Below are 23,072 nucleotides of genomic sequence, written 5' to 3' on the forward strand. Positions count from 1 at the left end.
CAGGCTCTAAAATGACCATGCCTTTTATTAAACATCATGAATTATAATTACGCCTATCCTACAGACGGTTTATTTTTTAAGACGATTGACAATCCTGTGACTGCCTGAAACCTGGACGTGGTCCAACGCTGATGGAAATTTTCTGTTACAATATCTTTAACTGTACATTTTATTAATTTTTTTCTACTGTACATTTTCACTTTTTTTCGTATAGCCTAAACAGAATGAGGGTATATTGTTACTTTACGCTTTTTAACATATTTTAAAGTAAACTTATTCAAATATTAAATGTTATTCGTTACATATTAAGTTATAATTTCGCATTGGTAGGTTTATGTTATCAATTGACTAAAGTCGTTCTTACATGCTCAAGAAATGTATCATGCATAATGAGTCTATTAAGTAGTATGTTTATTTAAACAAAATCAAATTTAATAATTGTGTTTGCAGGCAAACGAAAAAAACCGACTTCAATTATATCGACAAGTAAAATACAACGTAGGTAGGCGAAAAAATAGTCAAATAAATACGCATTATCAAAGATTACTCCAAAAGTCCATCAGCTTTCGATTAAATTAAAAATCATCAAAATCGGTACATAAAAAAATATTCGGTCGAAGTGAGTAACCTCCTCCTTTTTGTGAAGTCGGTTAAAAATAAAGGAAGAGCAGGATCATGATATATTACATATATAGAATACACCATTTGAAGGAAAGCAGTTAGGAGTCGAACAATCGGTATCTAATGTATGTAAACATATTGGAAGTACACAGATGCCAAGCTCCTTAGGGACTGTTTGAATATTAATTAGCTTTTGTCAAATATTAGTTGTTTAATTATCATAAATAATATATCTAGCTTTATCGTTATATCTGTTACTAAATTATTTAACTCACCTCATCCACTTCAGCTTTAGCATTTTCAACAGCCTGACAAGCGTTCTCTGTAGCTGTTATGAAGGAAGCGCGACGGAGGGAGGCTTCGGTCTTCTCGTCCAAGATGAAACTGTTTCGGGAACGCTTAAAAAAGTAACTTATAATTTAACTAGGTTGTTTAATATTACTAATAAATAATAAGTGATTTATATATTTTTAAATTAATAAATGCAGATTCTTGTGCGTTTGCCGCGTCTTGGCAAACGCAGTGTGAGACGTCCTCCGGCCCGTTGGACCGACGATCTACGTAAGATTGCCGGTGTAGGCTGGATGAGGATTGTGGAAAACCGGGATGTCTGGCGCGAACTTGGGGAGGCCTCTGTCCAGCAGTGGATTGCCATAGGCTGAAGTGATTCTTTGTATATTAAGTAATGTAGTGAAGATAAGTAAGAGTTAATTCCTCATGATATCAGCAAAATCATCCGGAAATTTTTTGCAATACTGAAAGCTGATTACAAATAAATTGGTTTATTATACGTGAAGATTTGTTAATTTATTACTTAAAACGAGTGAATTTTATGATATGATGTAAATACTAGTATATTTAATGAAATATTATTTTGTATTGTAAAGATTTACTAAGGCTGGGCAGAGCAGGAAAGGTATAGTACCTCGACCTTACAGAAGATCACATCTAAACAATACTGCTTTCAAGCAGTGTTGTGTTGCTATTGGTGAGTAAGGTGACCAGAGCTTCTAGGGGGAGTGGGGGATAGGGTCGGCCACGCGTTTGCGATGTTTCTGGTGTTGCAGGCGTCTATAAGCTACGGTAATCGCTTACCATCAAGGCTACCATCACCACCAGAAAAAAAGTGTGTGTTTATAGATACTATAGCTCACGAGTGCCGTTCTTTTCCTCTGTCTGTAATTCGTTATAGTTTTATTGTGTGTCTTTTGAATGTTTATTATGGTAGTATCCTAATTTATTATAAGTAATAATTTTTACTTACCCTGAGTAAATGGCTGCGTCTTTTAGTCTTCGGATCCAAGGAGAAGAACATCTGAGTGGAGAGATCTGCAATTTTTTTCGCAGAATCTTGGGCCGTCATCAAATTGTCCTGATTACCCTTTGAATAGTACGAAAATTTTCATTTTAAATCATAGGATTCAAATGCATTATTTTCGATTTTTAATAAGAATAATGATTGAAGACAGGAATAAAACTGCATTTGTATATCTTTCTATGCCTAGCATATTGTTTTTGTTTCTTAGAGTTTGATGAAAAATCCTTCAATTAGCATAAAATATTTTTTTTTGAATATATCTCATCTTGACGACGAGCGATTACTAGTTCTTGTGCTATCTTTAGCAATTCAATCCTCGCACATGACAAACATTTGTATCGGCCATATTTATATCTGTCGTGGTCTAGGCGTTTGTGCTCGTATATTGTGTGTGTTTCCGGACCACCGATACAGGAGTAAAGCCTAGTGGGAGCCGTTGAGTGTGAAGACTATTGTAACGTTGTGCTGGAACGTTACTCTAATAAATAAGATCTTGTAGTAAAGGTTAAGTTTTTTTCACTTTATTTTTATCATGCTTCTACTTGTAGCGCCATCTATCGGCATTCTTCAACAATTCGTGACTATTGGTGTTTCATATCGACACCTCCAGCGCATAAGGTCGTATACAGAATATGGCAAGTTTACAGTATGGGCATTTAAAGTTTACTTTTCTCACTACTCGAAAACGAAAAAGAAATTTAAATTTTAATCAAGCTTATAATTAATAGTGCCATAAGTCATCTTTAAACAAACACTATTTATAGGAAATGAATTGTAATTTAATGAAAAAATACGGAAATTACATACTTATGACTTTATGCGTAGGTATGCAAGTGTTATATTATTATGTTACGACGAGTTACAGCGATATGCGTGGAGTAAAGTTTCCTTGCCTTCAAGTTACGCCGGGTTGCTACTTTATGCGTGGTAAGAAATTTACATACCGTCAAGTTGCAAATTGTTACGACGTAATTTTTTGTAGACAAACAATCAAAACTTTGATCACCATAAACGGCAGATGAAAAAATTTGACATACTTATAAAAAAATAAGATTAGTAGCAATAAAAACACATTTTTTTCAAATCAACTTTATTATAATTTAGTTTGTTATTAATAGTTTTTTCCATCCAATAACTTTTTGAAATTATAAAAATCTGTAATACTCATCTTAATCACATTACGAGTATATAAGGCATGTTAATTTTGACCATCTTTCTAAAGCATACCATTACTCTGGCGTATATATGAGTTTATTTTTTGAATTTCGCTCTAGCATGAACAGAATCTGCTTCATTTTGAGTATGTCCTCGCTCTATGAACCTATGATTTATTGTTACACCATATTTTTTTTGCAGCATAAGTATAAAATGAAAACACAATACGATTTCGGAGCACAATTATCTGACCAAAAAATGAATTCCTTAGCGCCATCTTTTACTTTAGACACAACTTGCAACTTCACATGCATGGTGCTTCCCATTAATCTTTCGCCACATGTAACAATGCTTCTTTACTGGCTAGATCGAAAACTGTAAAAATTATGGACCGATAGGTTCCTTCTATAATATAAAAATGAGTCGCTGAATGTGTTGCTAAGCGCAAAACTCGAGAACGGTTGGACCGATTTCGCTAATTCTTTTTTAAAAATCTTCCTAGAAGTACGAGGATGGTCCTTACGGAGAGAAAAATTCTAAAAAAAAAAATAATAAAATTAAAGAATTGACTGTTAGGCGATACGAAGTTCGCCGGGTCAGCTAGTTTATAATAAAATAAACCTACATTTCCATGAGAATAATTCAGAATTTTTTGAAAATCGAAGCATGCTGTAATTATTTTTCCTTTACTTTCTACAGCTAATTTTTGTCTTTTTCCTTAAAATTTCTTGCTAATTTTTTGATATTATATGTTGTTTTTATTTATTTATTTCTTCTTCTGTCATATTATTTTTATTTGTGTTGTAATCATGACTTCGTTACAAATATCCTTCTTCCGTTTGTAAAATGAATAATTTAAATTGTTATTTATACTATCCATATATTGCCGAGGTGTTTTAACTTTTCTTTTTATATTTTCATTAGTACACCACTCATTATATAAAGAAAACATCTTTGTAAACGTGAGTCCGCTATCTAAGTAATGTTTCGTAAACTTTTTGCGCACATAGTATGATTCATCTGGTAGAAATATTTGTACATGCTTTATTACTTCTTGTTTAATCTTTTCGTCTATGATTACAACTCTCGAACCGCCACGATGGTCTGGGGAAATAGATCCAACACCTGAACACCACTTCGACACGGGCGTACTAACTGTTCGCTCTCCTATAGAAAGAGTATTGAGGAACATAGTTTTACACACCAAAACATATTATGATTATCTGAACTAGGTTCTGTTAGTGGGAAGGAATATTTCAAAGTTTTCTTACGTCTAGATTCAGCCTTCGTAGTGGTATGAGTATTACAATTCAAACTTCAATATACTTAGTTATGTCAATAGCTATTTCAATAATCTTGCTATCTAGTATGGTCACCAAACTTCCAAAACGCATAAAGTTGCTGAGAACTGAACTTCCGATGACATTTAAGGCGACATGTTGAGGTACACGGAAGTTTAATCACCTTAACATCTCTACTGACTGTCTTTATGCTGTCTTTTTTGCTTATGTAGGCTTTACCTAAATTCTTAAGACATTTTCGTTTTACATCTTTCCAATCATCTCGTCTCTTGAGTCGTTTTCGACTAGAAGATGGTGTTCCCTCAACAGACGAACAAGGTGAATAAATAAAACTATAGGCGTCACTATGCAGAGGTGTGTCAGCTCTGCTATTGGTGTTTGATAAACAGATATTCGAATCTGGCACCAGGCTGTGATCAGATGGACAAGCATGAGTGACCTCTTCGACTCCAAATGGTTAGCTTAGAAGTGAAGAAATAATGTTTTATCAATTTGAGATTGATTGCTATCTACTACGTACAGTACCTCGGATTCCAAAGCCACATTAATTGTTTCACCATATCCTTCGATAGGCATAAAACTCTTCATGTCTTGATTTGAGCTAGTATTATATAAATTATTTAATGCTAGTCGTACTTCTTGGGAACTTTTTCTAATGTCATCGACCTCAACCATTGACTTGTACAAATTCCAGTTATGCTCGGTTTCCAGTTGAACAGGTGATTCTAAAAAACACCCACTTACATTTCATTAACCACCACAACATATTAGTGGTACAAAATTTTAAATTTATTTATGATTTTAGCAAATAAAAAATGGCATAAAGTCTTATTTAATATTGAGTTCGAAGCATAACGTTGTATAATCTACATACGACTATAAGAACACAGATTTTGTTTTTTAATAACGACGCATATTGTCGTAAGTACTAGTTACGACCGTTAACTTTGGAATAAAAATAACGCATAACGTCGTAACTATAATATTACGACGTTATGCGTGGAACTAGATTAAAATCATAAATTTCAAAAAAAAAAACACATAAATATAATAATAAATCTAATCTAATAAGTTTGTATAGCGATATGATTTCTAACTATTTAATAAAAAACAATCAATTAAAAACAAAACTTACCAGTTTGACTGGATTCATTAGAAGTAATTTTTTTCATTTTCATTAAGTACTAATTTTAAAATTCTTGATGATCATAAGTGGTGGTAATATAATACAATCAACATATCACAACACACTCGTGATAATATCATAACGTAAAACACTTCAAATTTCTTATTACTTGCACATCTTATTATATGCACTGTCAGTGACATACGACGGCGGTAACTGACCTTGATTGGTCTTGCACGAACCAATAGCACAACGCTTATCGTCGTAACGTGAAATGCGACTATATGTGCGGTAACTATCAAAATATACGACCATAAGCGTTTCTAAAACTCGTTAATTAAAAGTAATTTTAAGATTCTGGTTTCAGGAATTTATAAAACTCATATACGTTATTACGATAATGTAAAATATGATTTTTCAATAAAAAAGGCGTTAAGACCTTATGCGTCGGAGGTATCGATATCGGCGCTTGCTCGCGTGTCTTTGCTTCTCTTTTTCTTGGCACTTCGTTGCCGCCGAACCTCGAGACCTAACCTCGACCCTAACTCGGCTTAAATCCCGCTGGGGTAAGTTCTCATGATATCTATTATAATTACATATTGCTGGTGTTCTTAACTTAACGAGAAAATTGTAATTATTTATTATTTTGCTAATTGTGACACTGGTTTCTGAATTGTTCTTTTCCTGACTCGGAACTTTCTTCGTTCCAGGATTTTTATTTTAAGATTTATATCTTTAATTATACTTTGCTACAAATCGAGTCACTGCCCTCGATTAATAACGGGCTGACTGATTACCGGCATTTACACCGGTGGAGATCTCCGCCGGTCATCGGACGAAGACGGAACTGAAGACCATCATCGCCTGGAATTAGTCAGGCCAGTGTCCTTCCATTTTACTTTCTAAGGTACGTTGTCGCGGCGTGGGCCAGCTAAGGAAATAAAGGCTGAAAATCAGGTGCCTAACGCGCCTGATTCCGAACCTACCCCTGTTTTCTGACCGCGTGCTATTAAAATTTATAACTTTAAAATTAGTTTACTATTCTATTTCCACAACCCCTAAATCTACAAAGCGCGGCACTATATTAATCTTTTCATAAATATTTTCATTAAATTTTATTTTTTATATTAAATTGTAACTTAAAATGCAAAATTAATTTAAAAATGCATGGATTTTGGAAATAAATTTCATTTCTATCTCATTACCATATTTTACAATAAATAATTCGAGAAAATACTAGAAAACTTACAAGATCGCTCTTTTTGGTCGACGCCAATATATTTATATAGTTGGATAATTCGTCTAATTCTTCTAGAAGCTTCTTTGATTCATCTTCTTTTAAATTGGCTGCTGTTTCATTAACACCTAGAACATAAAAACATTAGTTTTCTACTAATTAACTGTCTGTATTATTGCTGTTAAAATTCAATTTTTAATGGACTTTAAAAGAGGAGAATTTGCTCAATTTGGTTGTATTTTTTTAATGTGCATAACTTTTTACTGGTTGTACTGATTTTGATGACGCTTTTTGCTGGTGCTTATCATGTTGTCTTATTAAAATACGAGTGAATAAAACTTTGGAATTGAGACGAAATAGATTTTTTTAAATTTAATGTTAAAATACATATTCAGGGAAAACAGGGATATTAAGCACGAATGGGGGAGGAGGGAGCTGTGTCAAGTGGACTGTGATGGGCTGATGTGATGATGAAAATGATGGTGATGGTGATAATGATGATGATGTAAATAGAAATAAAATACCTTTTAATATACTCGGCAAACCATCCTCGAAGCCGTCTATAATCTTACATACTTCTTGAAGGTTTTCCTGAGTGGGATCTGTAAAAAGAGGGATCTTTTAAGTAAAATTGGGTAAAATAGTTATCCGTCAGCCCGCAGTGGATCAGCGTGACGGATTAAGCTCCGATACACATATACTCATACAATTACGTGACGAAAACAAAACAAAATAATTAAATAATAATATAATAAATAATTAAATAATAATTATTTTTAAATTATTATTTTTAATTTATTCATAACAAATACTGGATACTACAATATAGCACATGGCTACATTATGGCACGTGGCACACAAGCGGCAGAAAGCCGCTGGATTCAAAGGACATAGGACTAAATTGAGTGTCGAACATTAGAGAAGGCCTACGTCCAGCAGTGGACTTATAAGAGATGATGGATAGATGGATAGATGGATTTACTATATGTATATCATATTTTATCACCTGAGAGTAGTACAACCGTCCTGACAGCCTCAGAGTTTAGTCGATTGAGTTTCTTGCCGAGATCCTGCGGTGCGTTACCAGACTGGTTCCATTCTTTGCGCTGGAAATAAAAATTAATTTTTTAACTGAACAAATTGGACGTACAATTGGAAAGATTTGGTTAAATTTTTGTGAGTGAACTTATTTTGTATAAACTATCTGAAGACTTTTTGCAAACGTGCGTGATTAAACAGGCGTAAAGGCACAGCATGAAACATCCTGCTCAAAATCTGGAGCAGCCCGACTGGGGAAGTACCTCGACCTTACAGTTTTGTGTTCCTGGAGTAAGTAAGGTGACCAGAGCTCTTGGGGGAGATTGGAGGTAGGGTCAGCAACGCGCTTGCAATACTTGTAGTACTACAGGCAACAGTAAACAGCTAAGGTAATCGCTTACCATCTGGTGAGCTGTATGGTTTTTTGCCGATCTAGTTGTATAAAAAAAACCAAAACTCTTCGAGCTAAGTTAAGTCACCTAAATCAGCTATTTTCGTAACATCTTAGAATCAAATGTTATGATTTGATCTTGTTGTATATAATAAAAACTTAAAACACGAGAAGCTTTTATTTTTATGATAACAGCAATAAAAGGAAATTAATTGACTAATATTACATTTTTGTAGGTTGCTGTAACTTTTGCGTTTAGCTTTCCAAGTTCATTCTACTTGTTAATAATGGATGCTTATGTTTATGCACCTATGTTAGGTAGGCTCATGATAGACGTACCATGGGCCGCTGGGTCCACTCCCCTCTAGTAGTCGTTATCACCTTATGTGCTGTGACTATTGTGGTCCCCTCGCCATACTTGTGGCCTTGAATCAATAAATAAACATCTAAACCTATCGTAATATTCTATTAGCTATTATAAAAACAAATTGGTCATGGCATAACATGTTAATTTGGCAAAGGATGCCAATAGTTGAGATTTTCTTTTTAATAAACGTATAGAAATTATGCACATAATAAATAAACAAAAGGGCGTGTGTGTATAATTAACACAAGAAGAAGTGAAAATTCTGGAAATTCGCAGGAAGATAGGCCATTGCAATTTGTTCTATCAACATTTATAAATGTCTCGTGAAAGATGTCGTAAGCGCCATCTAAAACGCGTCACTTACGAGTTTTCAACACTAATGTATCAGAAGACATTATACAAATGAGTTTAACTTCAAAAATTTTCAAAGAAACTTGTACGGTACCTTGCTCGGCGGATATTATTTGACTCGGTCCCACAAACGTCGTTATTACTGGTTTGGTCGCAACGACGTTTTGCGTGTATGTGCCTCTGAAAAAAAAATAGGCTTAATAAACACACAGCCATAGCCATCTCTGCATAAGATAAGCAAGGTAATGATTGTGTTATTGGTCCAACCAGTCTAAATGAGTTTCTTAACTTCACTGTGTTGTGTTCCTGTGTTGAGGAAGGTGGTCAAAGTTCCTGGGGAGGGTCGAAGATAGGGTCGGCAACATGCTTCCGATGCTTCTGGTATTGTAGTCACTTATAGGCTACGGTATCGGTTTACCATCACCTGATAAATAAATATAACATACACACACACACATACTCGTCTGTTCCTATGGTAAACAACTTAATGTTTGTGTACAGGTAACAGCCGACTGTTACACCTATTTATTTTTAAACAAATATAGAAAGAAATAATACGTATATAAATACAAATATTACAACCCAGACGCAAGCGAGCCCGAACCTGCGGAATACAAAGCATGGCCACTACAAACTGCACTAACGAGGTAGTCAAATCACCACCTGAACCACCTGATAGTACAATCTGAGACTTATACATTCAATTCTCAAGGTATTGCATAGATAATAAGTACATTTTGTCTAATCAGTAGATATGGTTTGGGTCAAAAAGTGGGACAGACTTTTATTTTATAATAGGTTCCTTAAAACGGGATGTTTACCAGGTTTTTTATCTTTATTTTGGGGAGCTGAATCTCCAATTGGGGAGTTGTCTCGTGAACAAGACATTCGTAGATAATGTCAAAATATCGAGCGCTGCAAAATAAAAATAAAAAACATAGTAAATATCCCATTTTTACCAATCACATCAGTATATCCAGCTGCCAGCTGCTGCCATAACATCAAGCATTAGGTTCCGTCAACAAGTTTGATCGCTATCACCGTTAAATTATCAGAAACTTACCTTGAACTCTCAACCATCTCCTCACAGATTACCTCCCCTTCATTATAGTGAACGTTATACGGTGCAGCCTGTCGCTTCCTGATAATGTCGATGTATCCTTGAAGGATGTCACGTATACGGAACGCTTCATTTGTCTTCACTGAATATTCCTTATCGCTGTTGGTTGTATGGAAAATTATAGAAATTAAGAAGAAATAGAATGAAGAATTAGATCATGAAAACTGCAATGTTACAGGGAACTGTTGGTTTAAGATGTTATCGAATAAAACGCGTTTCATAAATCATGTGAAAATCGAAATAAATGTTAATGCAGTAAATTATGTTTGATACAGTATTAATCTAAATAACTTTGCAATAAACGCATTGTGCGTGACCAGTTTTTAAATTATATTTGGTGTAGTAATATTCTCAAAGAATCGTTCTGGTGCCGCGTAAAGACAGAAATTTGTATTTGGTGCAGATTCTTTTTTTCCTTGCTTATGATTATGTTGCGAGTTTCTCCATCGTACCTTGGATAGCACGTAAAGTTGTTGGTTTAAGTTTTATTATTTAAACCGATGTTGGCACCGTAAACATCTAATAGCTATCGTTACTTGCAGGAAAATTATTCAATAAATAGCTGTGAAATACTGTTGTGAATTAAACTTGAACCCCCCTAATGTATGGAAAAAGAGGTCTTTGTCCAGTAGAAGAATGTTATAATTTAAATTAATATATCAAGTTATCCTCAAGAGACCGCACCTGTAGTCTCCAAAGTTCAGGGTGAAGAATTCACTTCCAGCTCGGTATGACTTCACTTGTGTGAGGTGCCACACTTGCAGTATTTCTTTCGTCTCTTCATCTAATCTCAGGATTGATTCCGAGTTGATCCCCAGGAGACGCGGTATCAATTTCTTTTTACCTTTTTGTTTCTCCTAAATATAATATAAATAAAAATAAATGAAATATTGTTGCAGTACAACGTACATAACGTTGTACTTTTTGTGTATTTTGGTACGATTTTCTGATAAGTATATATATTTGTATATTTTATTGTGAAGTGAAATATTGTATTGCTTAAATTGATATTCTTGTTGTAAGTGTTATTATTGTACAATTGTGTTTGCTCGCAAACGAAAATAAAACTGACTTCAATTACATCTACTAGTAACAACGTAAGTAGAAGAAAAAATTGTCAAGTAAATACTACGCGTTATCAAAGATTACTCCAAAAGCTGTAGTCAGATCTCGATGAAATTTAAATTTGGCCACATGATAAACATCAGCTTTCGATTAATTTAAAAATCATCAAAATTGGTACACCCAGTAAAAAGTTATGCGGATTTTCGAGAGTTTGCCTCGATTTCTCTGAGATTCCATCATTAGATCCTGGTTTCCTTAACGTGGTACCACACCGGCGATATCTTCTTTCCAACAAAAAATTATTATCAAAATCGGTTCATAAACGACGAAGTTATCCCCGAACATACATAAATAAATATATATATATATATATATATATACATACATTGTATATAATGTCGAATTGAGTAACCTCCTCCTTTTTTTTGAAGTCGGTTAAAAATTTCTAAATAATAGTTGAAAAAATCAACAAACCTTAACGAGGAAAAATGTAACACCATAAGTTGGCAACTCCCTGGCAGTCTTCGTGTAAAGATGTTTCGCGTCTAAGTGGCTGACGCCATGGTGTTTCCTATGTTCTTTTATGATCTTCTTCTCTATTCCCCATGAGCCTGCGTACTGATCTGGGAGGAATTCTCTTAAGCTGTAAAACGATTAATGTTGGTTAATCATCAACAAACTACAAACTAACCAAAGGTTGTACAAAATAGGGTTTGTTCGTTTGCAAAATAAGTAACAATGACGCCGCGTTGGCGCAATAGTTACAACCATGGATTGTACCTGTTGCGTTGGCAGTTGCGGGTTCGATCCCCGCACATGACAAACATTTTTATTGGCCATACAGGTGTTTGCCGTGGTCTGGGTGTTTGTACAGTCCTTGTGGGCCTCCCCACCGTGCCTCGGAGAGCACGTTAAGCCGTCGGTCCCGGTTGTCATCAAGTACACCTGATAGCGATCGTAACTCATAGTAGGGAATATATCCGCCAACCCGCATTGGAGCAGCTTGGTGGATTAAGCTCTGATCCTTCTCCTAGATGGGGAAAGAAGCCTATGTCCAGTAGTGGGATATTACAGGCTGAAGCGATAGAAGTAACAATGCTTATAGTTATAAAAAGTCTTTCTGTGTGTGTGTGTGTGTGTGTGTGTGTGTGTAATTCACACTCAGAAGTAAAACTTCTGAATAGTCGTAGGAAGGTAGGGTGTTGCTAATTGTTCAATCGACAATGATCACGGTCTCGTAAAAAGGTCGTAAGCGCCATTTAAAACGCGTTCTGAGCAAGTAATGTATTCTATCTCATTCTCTCCTATACATTTATGTGTTTTTCTTCTTTATCGTGACTCATTTTTCGTTTCATCGATTTTCAAATCACAACGATTTTAATGAAGTTTCACTTAAATAATTTTACAAGTAAAAATACACAGGCCTACATACATACATACATATGTAAGGAGTGATTCGTCGGTTATCTGTTCTTAAGGTACAACTTGATACGTGTGTTGACTATATCACGTCCCATACCCAAAGGTTGTTGAGACGAAATCGCTCTTTTATTTTAGCGACTAGCAGCCCGCCCCGACTTTACACGGGTATTTGACATCAAATAAAAGAAAAAATCATAATTAACGATTATAATACCTCCACACAAATAAACCCTTCTATTTGCGTCAGGTTATTAAAAAAAGGGAATTATAAAAAAACTTTGAATATTATTATTTAAATGAACTTTTTTATTTATTTTGGGTTACATTATTGAAATTTTGGCGAAGATCCTTAATTTTTCGAAAATATAATATAGCCTATGTTACCCGGGGATAGCGTAGCTTTCTAACAGTGAAAGAAATTTTCAAATCGGTTTAGTAGTTTCGGAGCCTGCTCAATACAAACAAATATACAATCAAATCTTTCTTCTTTATAACATTAATATAGATAAGTCCGTCTTTGTATATATTTTATCGCATAAATATTTATTTTCATATACTCTGGTGTACAATACAGAATATTAATACTGTTAACCCTGAGGAACGCTGCCAACTTTATCGAGGCGTCAATCAACACACAGTCATGCACATATATATAAGTTAAGATACTTACTTTTCAATAAAACCTGGCTTATGTTTGTCTTCTTGGAAATCACCATATTGTACCTGGCATTGTATCCCAGCGAATTCGACAGCTGAAAACATAATATATCAACATAACAATAGCCGAAGAATTGCTTTTAAATGTCAGAATGTATAGTAGCTTGTGACTGCACAAAGTAAACGTCTTCTATTCTTATGGTATTCGCATTTATAATAAAATTCCACAAAGAAATTAATAGCTGTTGGAGCCAGCACCCTGTGCCGCGGTGGTTAGGGAAAACTGCCGAATGCTGGTTAATAAAATGGACTTTTAATCGTATCCGTATATCGTTGTAAATTACAAAAAAATATTTATAAAACTATGGACGGCTTGGCGATGGCGTCGCGGTTAATAAAATAGTATTGATGACGGCTCGGCGTCGTGGGTAATAATCGAAAATGTGTCGCCGCTGCCCTCGCACCGTCGCGTCGCCAGTGTTCCCCGCCGCGTCCCGTCGCCCGCGCCCCTCGATCTAGGAGCCGGCGGTTTACGCGCGAACATCAGGCTCGCACATAGCTAAAGCGGTATTCGGTGTAGGATTGCATATGCATAAGTGATAAAGTTGTGTGGACTGTAATGCTGTATTTCATGCAAGATATTACTAATTTTGTACTAAAATACAGTTTATATAATTATTTTTAAAGAGTAACTGCGGAGTTTCTTGTCGATTCTTCTCTGCAGAATCTAAATGTCGAATCGATGGTAGCTTCACTTAAAAAAAAACAAAGGGTTAAAGAAGTGAAAACTTGAATATTAACGTTTTGCTTTTTGTTTGCATTTTGTTGATTTTGATTTTATGGTGAGGAAAGAAATCAGAGCATATGGAGTTTTGCTGGTTGGTTTTGATATTTAATGTCTATAACTATAATAATGACGATATCCAATGTCTGAATATTTATTATAAAAACTAGCTGTGCCCGCGACTTCGTCCGCGTGGAATTTAACAAAAAACTTATTTTTCAATTCGCAGAGTTATAAAATAATAAAATTTTTAAAATAAAAGAAGCCTAAGCTACTCTTTATTATATCAGCTATATACCAGCGAAAGTCCCGCGAACATCGGTCTAACCGTTTCAGAGATTCGGAAATAGAGCCGGAACAAACAAACAGACAGACAGACGAACAACAATTGTAAAAAATGTTATTTTGGTATATGTACCGTGTATACATCCATATGCATTTAGCGAAAAGCGGTTATTTCATTATTACAAACAGACACTCCGATTTTATTTAATTGTGTAGATTACAAATCCTGTAAAGACACTCTAATATACCTAAATAATACTAAATGTCTCATGATTTTTCATAAGATCATAAGTTTCCTGTTTAATTAAATATGAAGGAATATTGATTGATGTTATTTGTTACAAATTAAAAATTAAAATATCCTGTCTTTTTTAACCGACTTCAAAAAAAGGAGGAGGTTACTGAATTCGACCGTATATATATATTTTTTAATGTATCCTAAAATCTGGAGCCACCCAACTGGGGCAGAACAAGAAGAAGAAGAAATATACTTTATTGTGCATAAAAATGAAAGTATACAGGTTTCTTAAAAAATAAAAAAGGGAAGTAGTAGTAAGGAAGTCTCCTAAATTATTAAGATTTTTACGACGCTTAAAATTTAAGTATTTATAGTAAATAGTTATTTTTAAAATTGGTTTTAAAGTTTTAGAACATAAATATACAATTATGTGTGATATGAGTGGTAGTGACCACATTCAGATGAGGAAACATTTTGCGTACTATTTACATTAGAATAAAATTTTCCTCATTTTGTTTATAAATATTAATATAATATTATGTTCATTGTATTTATCAAATTATAAGATGATTTGATTTATAATAATAATAATAATTAAAATGTTTGTCAATGTTTTTAGACTTTATTCTGTTTCCTCAGATATCCTCGTAGGCCTAAAGACCTAATTTAAGGATGAAAACATTTACATTTTGCGTTCCAATATAGTTCCTAAAATCGTGAACTAATGTCCACATGACCTAAAATTATTATACAGGATGTAAACCTTTTTTTTAATTTAAAGTGACCTAACAATTTATGACTTCAATTAAATATTATCAACCTCGAACACATCGATACATCTATACTCTATACAAATAAATAAAATTGGAGTGTCTGTTTGTAATATTAAAATAACCGTTTTTTACTAAATGCATATATATGGATGTATACACGGTATATACCAAAAAAACATTTTTTAAAATGTTTGTCTATCTGTCTGTCTGTCTGTCTGTCTGTCAGTTTGTTCCGTCTAATCTCTGAAAAGATTGGACCGATTTTGACGGGACTTTCGCTGGCAGTTAGCTGATGTAGTAAAGAGTAACTAGGCTACTTTTATTTCAAAAATTAAGTTTTTTATGACTCTGCGAATTGAACAATACCTTGTTTGTTAAATTCGACGCGGACGAAATAGTGGGCACAGCTAGTCTTTAATAAATGTTGTTGTTGTGCCCACTTAACTTTTCAACTTTATATTGAGAAATTGCAACATTATTCATTATATCAAAGTTGATATCATCCAAATTATATCCCAAAATCAAAATCAAAATCAAATACAGATTAATTCAAATAGGCTCCAAGAGCACTTTCGAATCGTCATTTTACAAATTAAAACTTTAAAAATCAATTATTATAAGTATTTGTAGAAGTAAAGCTACCACCGATTCGGAATGTAGATTCTGCAGAGAAGAATTGGCAAGAAACTCCGCAGTTACTCTTTTGAAAAATAATATATAAACTGCAAAATTCAGTGAGTGTAATTTCTTCATTCGTTTTAATTGATGGATTTCAATAGTCCCGAAATACGGATAATATTAACGTTACGTTACTGGAAAATACAGTAAAGAGCTAACTAACGATGCTATAGAGTAGTGTTGAAACAGAGCTCGTGAGAAGTTTAATGTGTAAGATTGGCAGCGTGCCTGCGATACTTCTAGTTTTTCAGGCATCCATAAGCCTTTATGAGGTGGGTCTTACGCTTGTTTATATTATACAAAGAAAAAAAAAGTGAGTGTACTTTAGGTCACACGACTGAAGTAAAACTTTTTTAGCTCCATCTAACTTATATCTCCCTTTCGACTTCCGTTCGCCTCACCCGATCACACTTTTCGTAACGCTCGCATCAGCTTACTCCCCAAGTCAAGCGTGCGTAAAAAAGTGCGTATTACTTCAAAAATTGGCACTAAAATCTGCGTCTCACCCTTATCCTCAGTCACAACTTGTCGTCCATCCAAAATGGCGTCTCTTGTTTGAACGTAGAGAAGATTCAGCTGTACAGGGTCCCTGGCGTCCACGTTACGGTCGGAATAGAACAACCGTCTCTTGAAGAGTAAGGTCTCATTGGGATCCACTCGACATTCACGCAAGGTTTTGTGCTGGTCAAGCCACTCCACTGAAATATTTTGATGGATGAACTTGTCAATTTTTTTAGTTTTAATTTTGAACATAAAACATATGATATAACCAAAAACGAACTGGTATTTACTAGGCAATCTAGCAGTACATAGTTTAATATTTCATAAATAATAAGTATGTTGATTGAAATGAAGGCATTGTGAGGTTTTTTTATTTTTTTTTTATTTGTTACATGGTTCTTGGTTAATGTCCGATATTCTTGTTTTTGCAAAGACATTAAAAACCTGAGGGAGATAAAAATAAAAGAATATATCTCGGTTAAAAGATGAATTAATTTTCTGAAAATTACGTACCATTATCATCAGTTTTTAACTTTTTACTGAGTTGTTCAAGGAGTGCGTCTTTTTCCCGCTGAATGGTCTTCTTCTTCAAAGTCAAAGTTCCAGTCATTGGTTTTGATTCATCTGGCGAATCGCATTCTTCGCGACACTAGTGTTGGACAAAATTGAATTTCAATAAAGAATTTGCGACTACAGTTTAAATGTCAAAATACTATAGCTAATCATCATCATTACAGCCTATACAGTCCACTACTGGAAATAGGCCTCCACAACTTTACGCCAAAAAATAACGTGAACTCATGTGTTTCGCGCACAGTCACCACGCTGGGCAGGCGGGTTGGTGACCGCAGGGCTGGACTATAGCTAAGCTTTAATAATATTATTGGCGATATCAAGAGTATGCAGAGCTGTGGTAGGGCAAGGCAGGAAATTTCCCGCTCAAAATATGGAGCAGCCAGACTAAGGTAGTATCTCGACCTTACTGAAGACCACTGCTAAACAATACCAGACCAGAGCTCCTGAGGGCGGGGATTGGGGTTAGGGTCAGTAACGCATTTGCGATGCTTCCGATGTTGCAGACGTCTATAAGCTACGTTAATTGCTTACAATCAGGTGAGTCGTACTGTTATCATTGGAAAAATTAAAATCTTTTTAAAAAAGAATTTATTTATTAACACTAATTAATTTATAATATAATTAATGCAGGACAACTTAGACGTGAGAAATTCGGCAAGTGTTAATGGTTCCGCGATCAGATCCGAACTGAGCTTGAACTTTACTATGGGATAAATCTATGGAGTTAAAGATGCTGATAAAGCACTTACTCATTATTAATCCCTACAGTACAGGGATGTAACAGCCCCCCCGATAAGAGGAAACTTACATTTTTAATGCTAAGTTTCAGGCAATTATCCTGAGTCTTGGAACTGGTATTTCCTCTGTTTCCTGACTAGGTCCGATTGTTGTATCGAGATTTGTAATATCTTTTGATTTAAAGTTAAAACAATTGCCAAATTTCTGGTAAATTTTAAAACATATAAAAATTAGAATTAAAACAATTATACAGTATGTAAGTATAGGATAATGTGAATCGTATTTAACAAGTGGATTAGGCTTATTTAATATTTTATCGATATCTGTCATAAATTGGTCATTTGCGACATTTGTAAGTTTTTCTAAATTCGCTTCAATTAATTTTATTGGTTTCAATTTTGGTTCTTGAGATTTAAATTTCATTTCATCACAGCAAGGGTCATTAATTAAGTTAAAATCTGACGTTACAGGTTTTACAGTTATATTAAAGTTATTTCTACTTGAAAATTCTTTATTTCTGCAGAAGGCTTTACAGCTTGGCGGTAAATTCATTATACCAGTACCTAATAATTTAAAATCTGATATTTGCCCTTGACATTCAACAGTGAGTTTAATAGGATCGGTCTCAACAAATAACCATCTATTACCAGTTAGTTCTTGCCAGATATCGATTTTTCCGTGAATTATTTTAGTTTTACATTGCTGAGGTAATTTATCTAACACATTACATAAAATTTCTGTTTCACAAGTAGGAATATTTTGAACTGAATACGCATTCAATTTGTTACAGATATGAATATCATTAATAATATTAACACAATCTCTTAAATCATTGAGATATATATATGTTGTCTTATCTCTACTTATAGCTATGTAATTACAATTTGGAATCACCATCGCATAGGAATAAGGATGGTTTTTGTCATGTGGAATCGGTACAGGTATAGTTTTATACAAACTGTATTCTATTCTAGTAACTAAGGGTATCTTAATTACAAATACAATTTCCTTATTTACGTATTAGCACGACAGTTGCGCTAAGTTAATCAAAGAATGTATACTATTTAGACTTAAACTTAAAGGTAATTCTAAATTATTATCTAAATTTTTTACATTATGAGATAATTCTTCGTAGAGTTGTGTTGGTGTAATAACAGATGGGTGAATCGAGTGGCTTTTAGTAAACATAATAGAGTCGATGACATTCTCGATTCTAAATGATAGAGTAAATAAACTAGAAGATAACTCATTATAAATTTCATTCATCTTCGATTCTACATATAGTATTGATGTTGTATTGGATAGGCCGTTAACACCAATATTTAAGGATTCAATAGCGCTATTCAAACGGGCTTCATTGATTTTAATAGCTTTTAAGGTTTCGTTATGATTATTTATGGCTGCATTTGTCATCAAAATTTTATCTTTAACAAGAGAAGCAAGTTTTTTATTATTATCATCTAAAGTTTGAATGGCATTATTGTATCTGATTGCGTCATTCTCATCCATTGTTCCTATTATCTGTTTAAATGCGGACCCAATACCAGCAAACCACGCAGATCTTTTATCTCTATCCGAAATCAAATGTGATATAGCACTATAATCTCTTAGAATACTGTCAGGACGCGGCACCAAAGGTAACAAATAATTATGACATTTAGAATTATTGTTATATTCACTCTGTTGACAGAAGAATCTAGCGGTTCCTAAGATGGTTCTTATATTATCGATGTGAGGTTTTATGTAACTAATGTCAATGGGAATTAATACATGAAGGTAATCATCCGTGATTTTAATAGAACCCGCTGAGTCGAAATAGATTCCGGGACTTTCGTTTATCTGTTCTATAATATTTGATGCGACAACGAAGTTAATCACCGTGGTAATTCTGGAATGTGATAGAATCTAGATTTATTATCTATACTACGTCTAAATAACTATATCTACGCTTAAGTAACAATTAGTTTGAAATGAATCAATATAATTCAATAAAAATAAAATGTAAAATATAAAATGTAAAATATAAAATCTTATGATAAAATATGTTTATTCGGAATTAGTTTCCGCTAGTTTGAGCTCATCGTAATGATACTTTACGTGTCGGCGATTTATTAGTAATGTTAATGTGTTGTTTCCGTTTATTCGGACAACTTTAAAGGGACCTTTCCATATGGGTGATAAGGCCTTACGGAGCCGTAAGTGATTTTTCACATACACCATATCGCCTACTTTATACTTAATGGGCTTAGTTCGTTTATCGTAGTATGATTTGGAAATCGATTTTGATTTTAATATATTCCCTAGAGCCTTTTCTCTAGAAAGCTGTAAACGTTGTTGTAGAACACGTACATAACTATTATATGTCGGTTCTAAGGAAGTATCGTAAATAGAAGACGGGATAAAGGGCTTATGGCCAAAAACTAATTCATATGGGGTAAAATTTGTTGTTGAGTGAACTGTTGTGTTATATGTCAGCATTGCAGTGAAAACATACCTTGGCCAATTATCTTGGTGTTCATTTATAAAGGACTTAAGATACTCCTTTAGAGTGGAGTGACTACGTTCAAGAGCACCCTGAGTTTGTGGGTGATAAGGACTAGACCAAAGTTGTTTAATTTTGAGAAAAGTGCACGTTTGTTTAAATAATTCAGCCGTGAAGTTTGTACCCTGGTCTGTTAAGATAGATTTCGGTATGCCGAATTGGCAGATGAAATGGATAAGGCACTCGGCAGATTCCTCAGCCGTGGCGTTTGGTAAGGGATATGCAGCTGAATATTTTGTAAGGTCATCCTGTAGTGTAAGTATAAATTTATATTTAGAAGGTCCGGCCTCCGGGAGAGGGCCAACGAGATCTAGCGCGACACGTTCAAAGGGTTGTGTAGATGTACTTGTAATCTGCATAGGAGCTCGGTTAACTTTACGCAGGGCTTTATTAGTTTGGCATAATTCACATTTGCGGACATAATTTTCGACATCACTGCGCATGTTTCGCCAGTAGTATCGTTCCTGGATTCTATTTAACATTCTATTAGAACCCAGATGACCCGAGATAGGGATATCATGGTTCTCTTTTAATATTTTATTTATCTCAGTCATCGCTGGATATATAATGGAATTTTTGTAAATGTGGATAATTATATTTGTATTGTGGAACAGGTACGTAATTATGTTATATATTTTTGTAAATGTATGTACATCAAAAGGATTGCGAAAATCAGTTATACTAAATTCTGTAATGTTGTTTGCAATAAATTCGGTTTTTAGATTAATTAAGCTTTTAAAGATATCTTCATAAGTGTTCTTTTCATAATGGTATACTTTAACGAATAATAAATAATAATTTGTATTATCTTTCTGAAACGTTACAAATGAGTGTAAGGTTCTTTCTTTAGATAGAAATTCTGTGGATTCCGATAAGTTACCAATAATATCTGCAACGTAATGATTTGATTCGTCGAGGTCAATAGAAGTAGGTATGACTACATGTTTAATTTTTGTTTTTAATAGACTTTCGTTATGTTCTTCAATTTTAGTATCAAATTTTATTAATCTATTATTTAAAGTTTTCATGCATTTAGAGTATGTGTCATCGTTGCCAACGTTACTATCGACAGATGGCGGAGTAGGAATATTAAAATCCTCCGGCAGTTCTAAATCTTCAGGGAGTACAAAGTCATCTGGTAAGTCAAGGTTGTCAGGTAAATCAAGGCTGTCAGGTAAATCAATAGTTTCAGGTAAGTTTTCAAGTCTATTAGAATCAGCTGTAGGATTTTGATCATTTTGTTCTTGTACAGGGTTAACTGGATATCTCGAGAGTGCATCTGCGTTTGAATTCATTTTACCCTTTTTATATTGAATTTCATAGTCGTATTCTTCTAATTTTAGACGCCAACGTACTAACCTCGATCCGGGGTCTTTGCAGTTGAAAAGCCAATTCAGAGGCTTATGGTCTGTGATTACCGTAAACCGACGACCAAACAGATAGGGACGGAAGGTCTTTGTGCCGTAGACGATTGCTAAACATTCTTTTTCGGTAACACTGTAATTACATTCTGCCTTATTTAATGTTCGGGATGCGTAAGCGATGGGTCTATCTTTACCTATATCGCCTTGTGAGAGAACGGCTGAGATGGCATAATTAGATGCATCACAAGTTAAAAGGAACGGTTTTGTAAAATCTGGATATATAAGAATCGGAGCTGTGACTAGTTTTTCTTTGAGTTGTTCAAAAACTAATTGTTGACTATTTGTCCAATTAAAAGGAACATCTTTCTTGAGGAGATTTGTTAATGATTTAGCATATTTTGAAAACTCTGGAATAAAACGACGATAATAAGAAGCTAAGCCAAGAAAAGACTTGATATCTTTAGGACATTGCGGTACAGGGAACTGCATGACAGCTTTAATTTTATCGGGGTTAGGTTTAACTCCCTTGTCACTAATTATGTGACCTAAGTATGCGACTTCTTTGCGAAGGAACTCGCATTTATCGGGTTGTAGTTTGAGGTTAAAGTTTCTTAATCTTTCGAAAATTAGATATAGTTTCTCGATATGGGAAGACAGGTCGTGAGAGTAGACAACGATATCATCTAGGTACACAAAACAATGTATACCCTGTAACCCAGATAGGACAGTGTTCATTGTTCTCTGGAATGTTGCAGGAGCATTTTTAAGACCAAAGGGCATTCGATTAAATTCGAAATGACCTTGTGGTACACTAAATGCTGTTTTGGGTGCATCTTTAGGATTCATATTTATTTGATGAAACCCGGACGCTAAGTCTAGCGTCGAAAAATATTTACTTTGGCCTAATTGATCTAATATTTCACTAATTTGAGGGATAGGATAACTTTCTCCAATCGTTATGTCATTTAGTTTTCTATAATCTATTACAATCCTCCATTTTCTTTGTCCAGATGAATCTAATTTCTTTGGTACAATCCAAATAGGTGATGACCATGGAGATTTTGAAGGTCGGATAATGTTTTGGTTTAACATTTTTGTTATTTGAGACTTTACTTCTTCTTTATGTACTTCCGGGAATCTATATGATTTGACACTAATCGGTTGCGAAGTTGTCGTTTGAATTTCGTGTTGGACGACATCTGTTGAGGTCAGTTCATCGTCTGGTAAATGGAATATATCGGCATATTGATTACAAATTTCTTTTAGATTGTCGATTTCCTCAGTATTTAAGTGTGATGTTTGAAGGAGTTGGAATAATTGTAAACTTCTTTTAATACTATTAGTTCCTATTTGACCTTGTCTTCTGTGTCTCAATTCGGTATAATCAATTGGGGATAATGTGAATAATAGATTCGAATTTATAT

General features: G+C 34.2%; 1 protein-coding gene and 1 long non-coding RNA gene across 2 annotated transcripts in view; both read right to left on the bottom strand.

Annotated features, from left to right (window-relative positions):
• LOC123666476 overlaps positions 1-23,072 on the bottom strand; it is a 79,459-nt gene that overhangs the window by 46,213 nt on the left and 10,174 nt on the right. Inside the window, exons 5-19 of the mRNA XM_045600566.1 lie at positions 16,942-17,077; positions 16,434-16,625; positions 13,183-13,264; positions 11,565-11,733; positions 10,710-10,882; positions 9,969-10,124; positions 9,000-9,085; positions 8,527-8,639; positions 7,765-7,864; positions 7,283-7,360; positions 6,771-6,886; positions 5,032-5,120; positions 4,559-4,679; positions 1,886-2,011; positions 897-1,019 (exon numbers count right to left, since the gene is read on the bottom strand). Coding sequence (XP_045456522.1) covers positions 897-1,019; positions 1,886-2,011; positions 4,559-4,679; positions 5,032-5,120; positions 6,771-6,886; positions 7,283-7,360; positions 7,765-7,864; positions 8,527-8,639; positions 9,000-9,085; positions 9,969-10,124; positions 10,710-10,882; positions 11,565-11,733; positions 13,183-13,264; positions 16,434-16,625; positions 16,942-17,077 — 1,860 coding nt within the window. The remainder of the gene's footprint in view (positions 1-896; positions 1,020-1,885; positions 2,012-4,558; positions 4,680-5,031; positions 5,121-6,770; positions 6,887-7,282; positions 7,361-7,764; positions 7,865-8,526; positions 8,640-8,999; positions 9,086-9,968; positions 10,125-10,709; positions 10,883-11,564; positions 11,734-13,182; positions 13,265-16,433; positions 16,626-16,941; positions 17,078-23,072) is intronic.
• LOC123666638 lies at positions 6,692-7,462 on the bottom strand. The gene is made up of 2 exons (XR_006745297.1): positions 7,283-7,462; positions 6,692-6,886 (listed from the first exon to the last, which is right to left on the bottom strand). It is a non-coding gene; the product is annotated as an uncharacterized LOC123666638 (long non-coding RNA).

The sequence above is a fragment of the Melitaea cinxia genome, chromosome 26 (assembly GCF_905220565.1).
Source record: "Melitaea cinxia chromosome 26, ilMelCinx1.1, whole genome shotgun sequence".
Taxonomy (NCBI): domain Eukaryota; kingdom Metazoa; phylum Arthropoda; class Insecta; order Lepidoptera; family Nymphalidae; genus Melitaea; species Melitaea cinxia.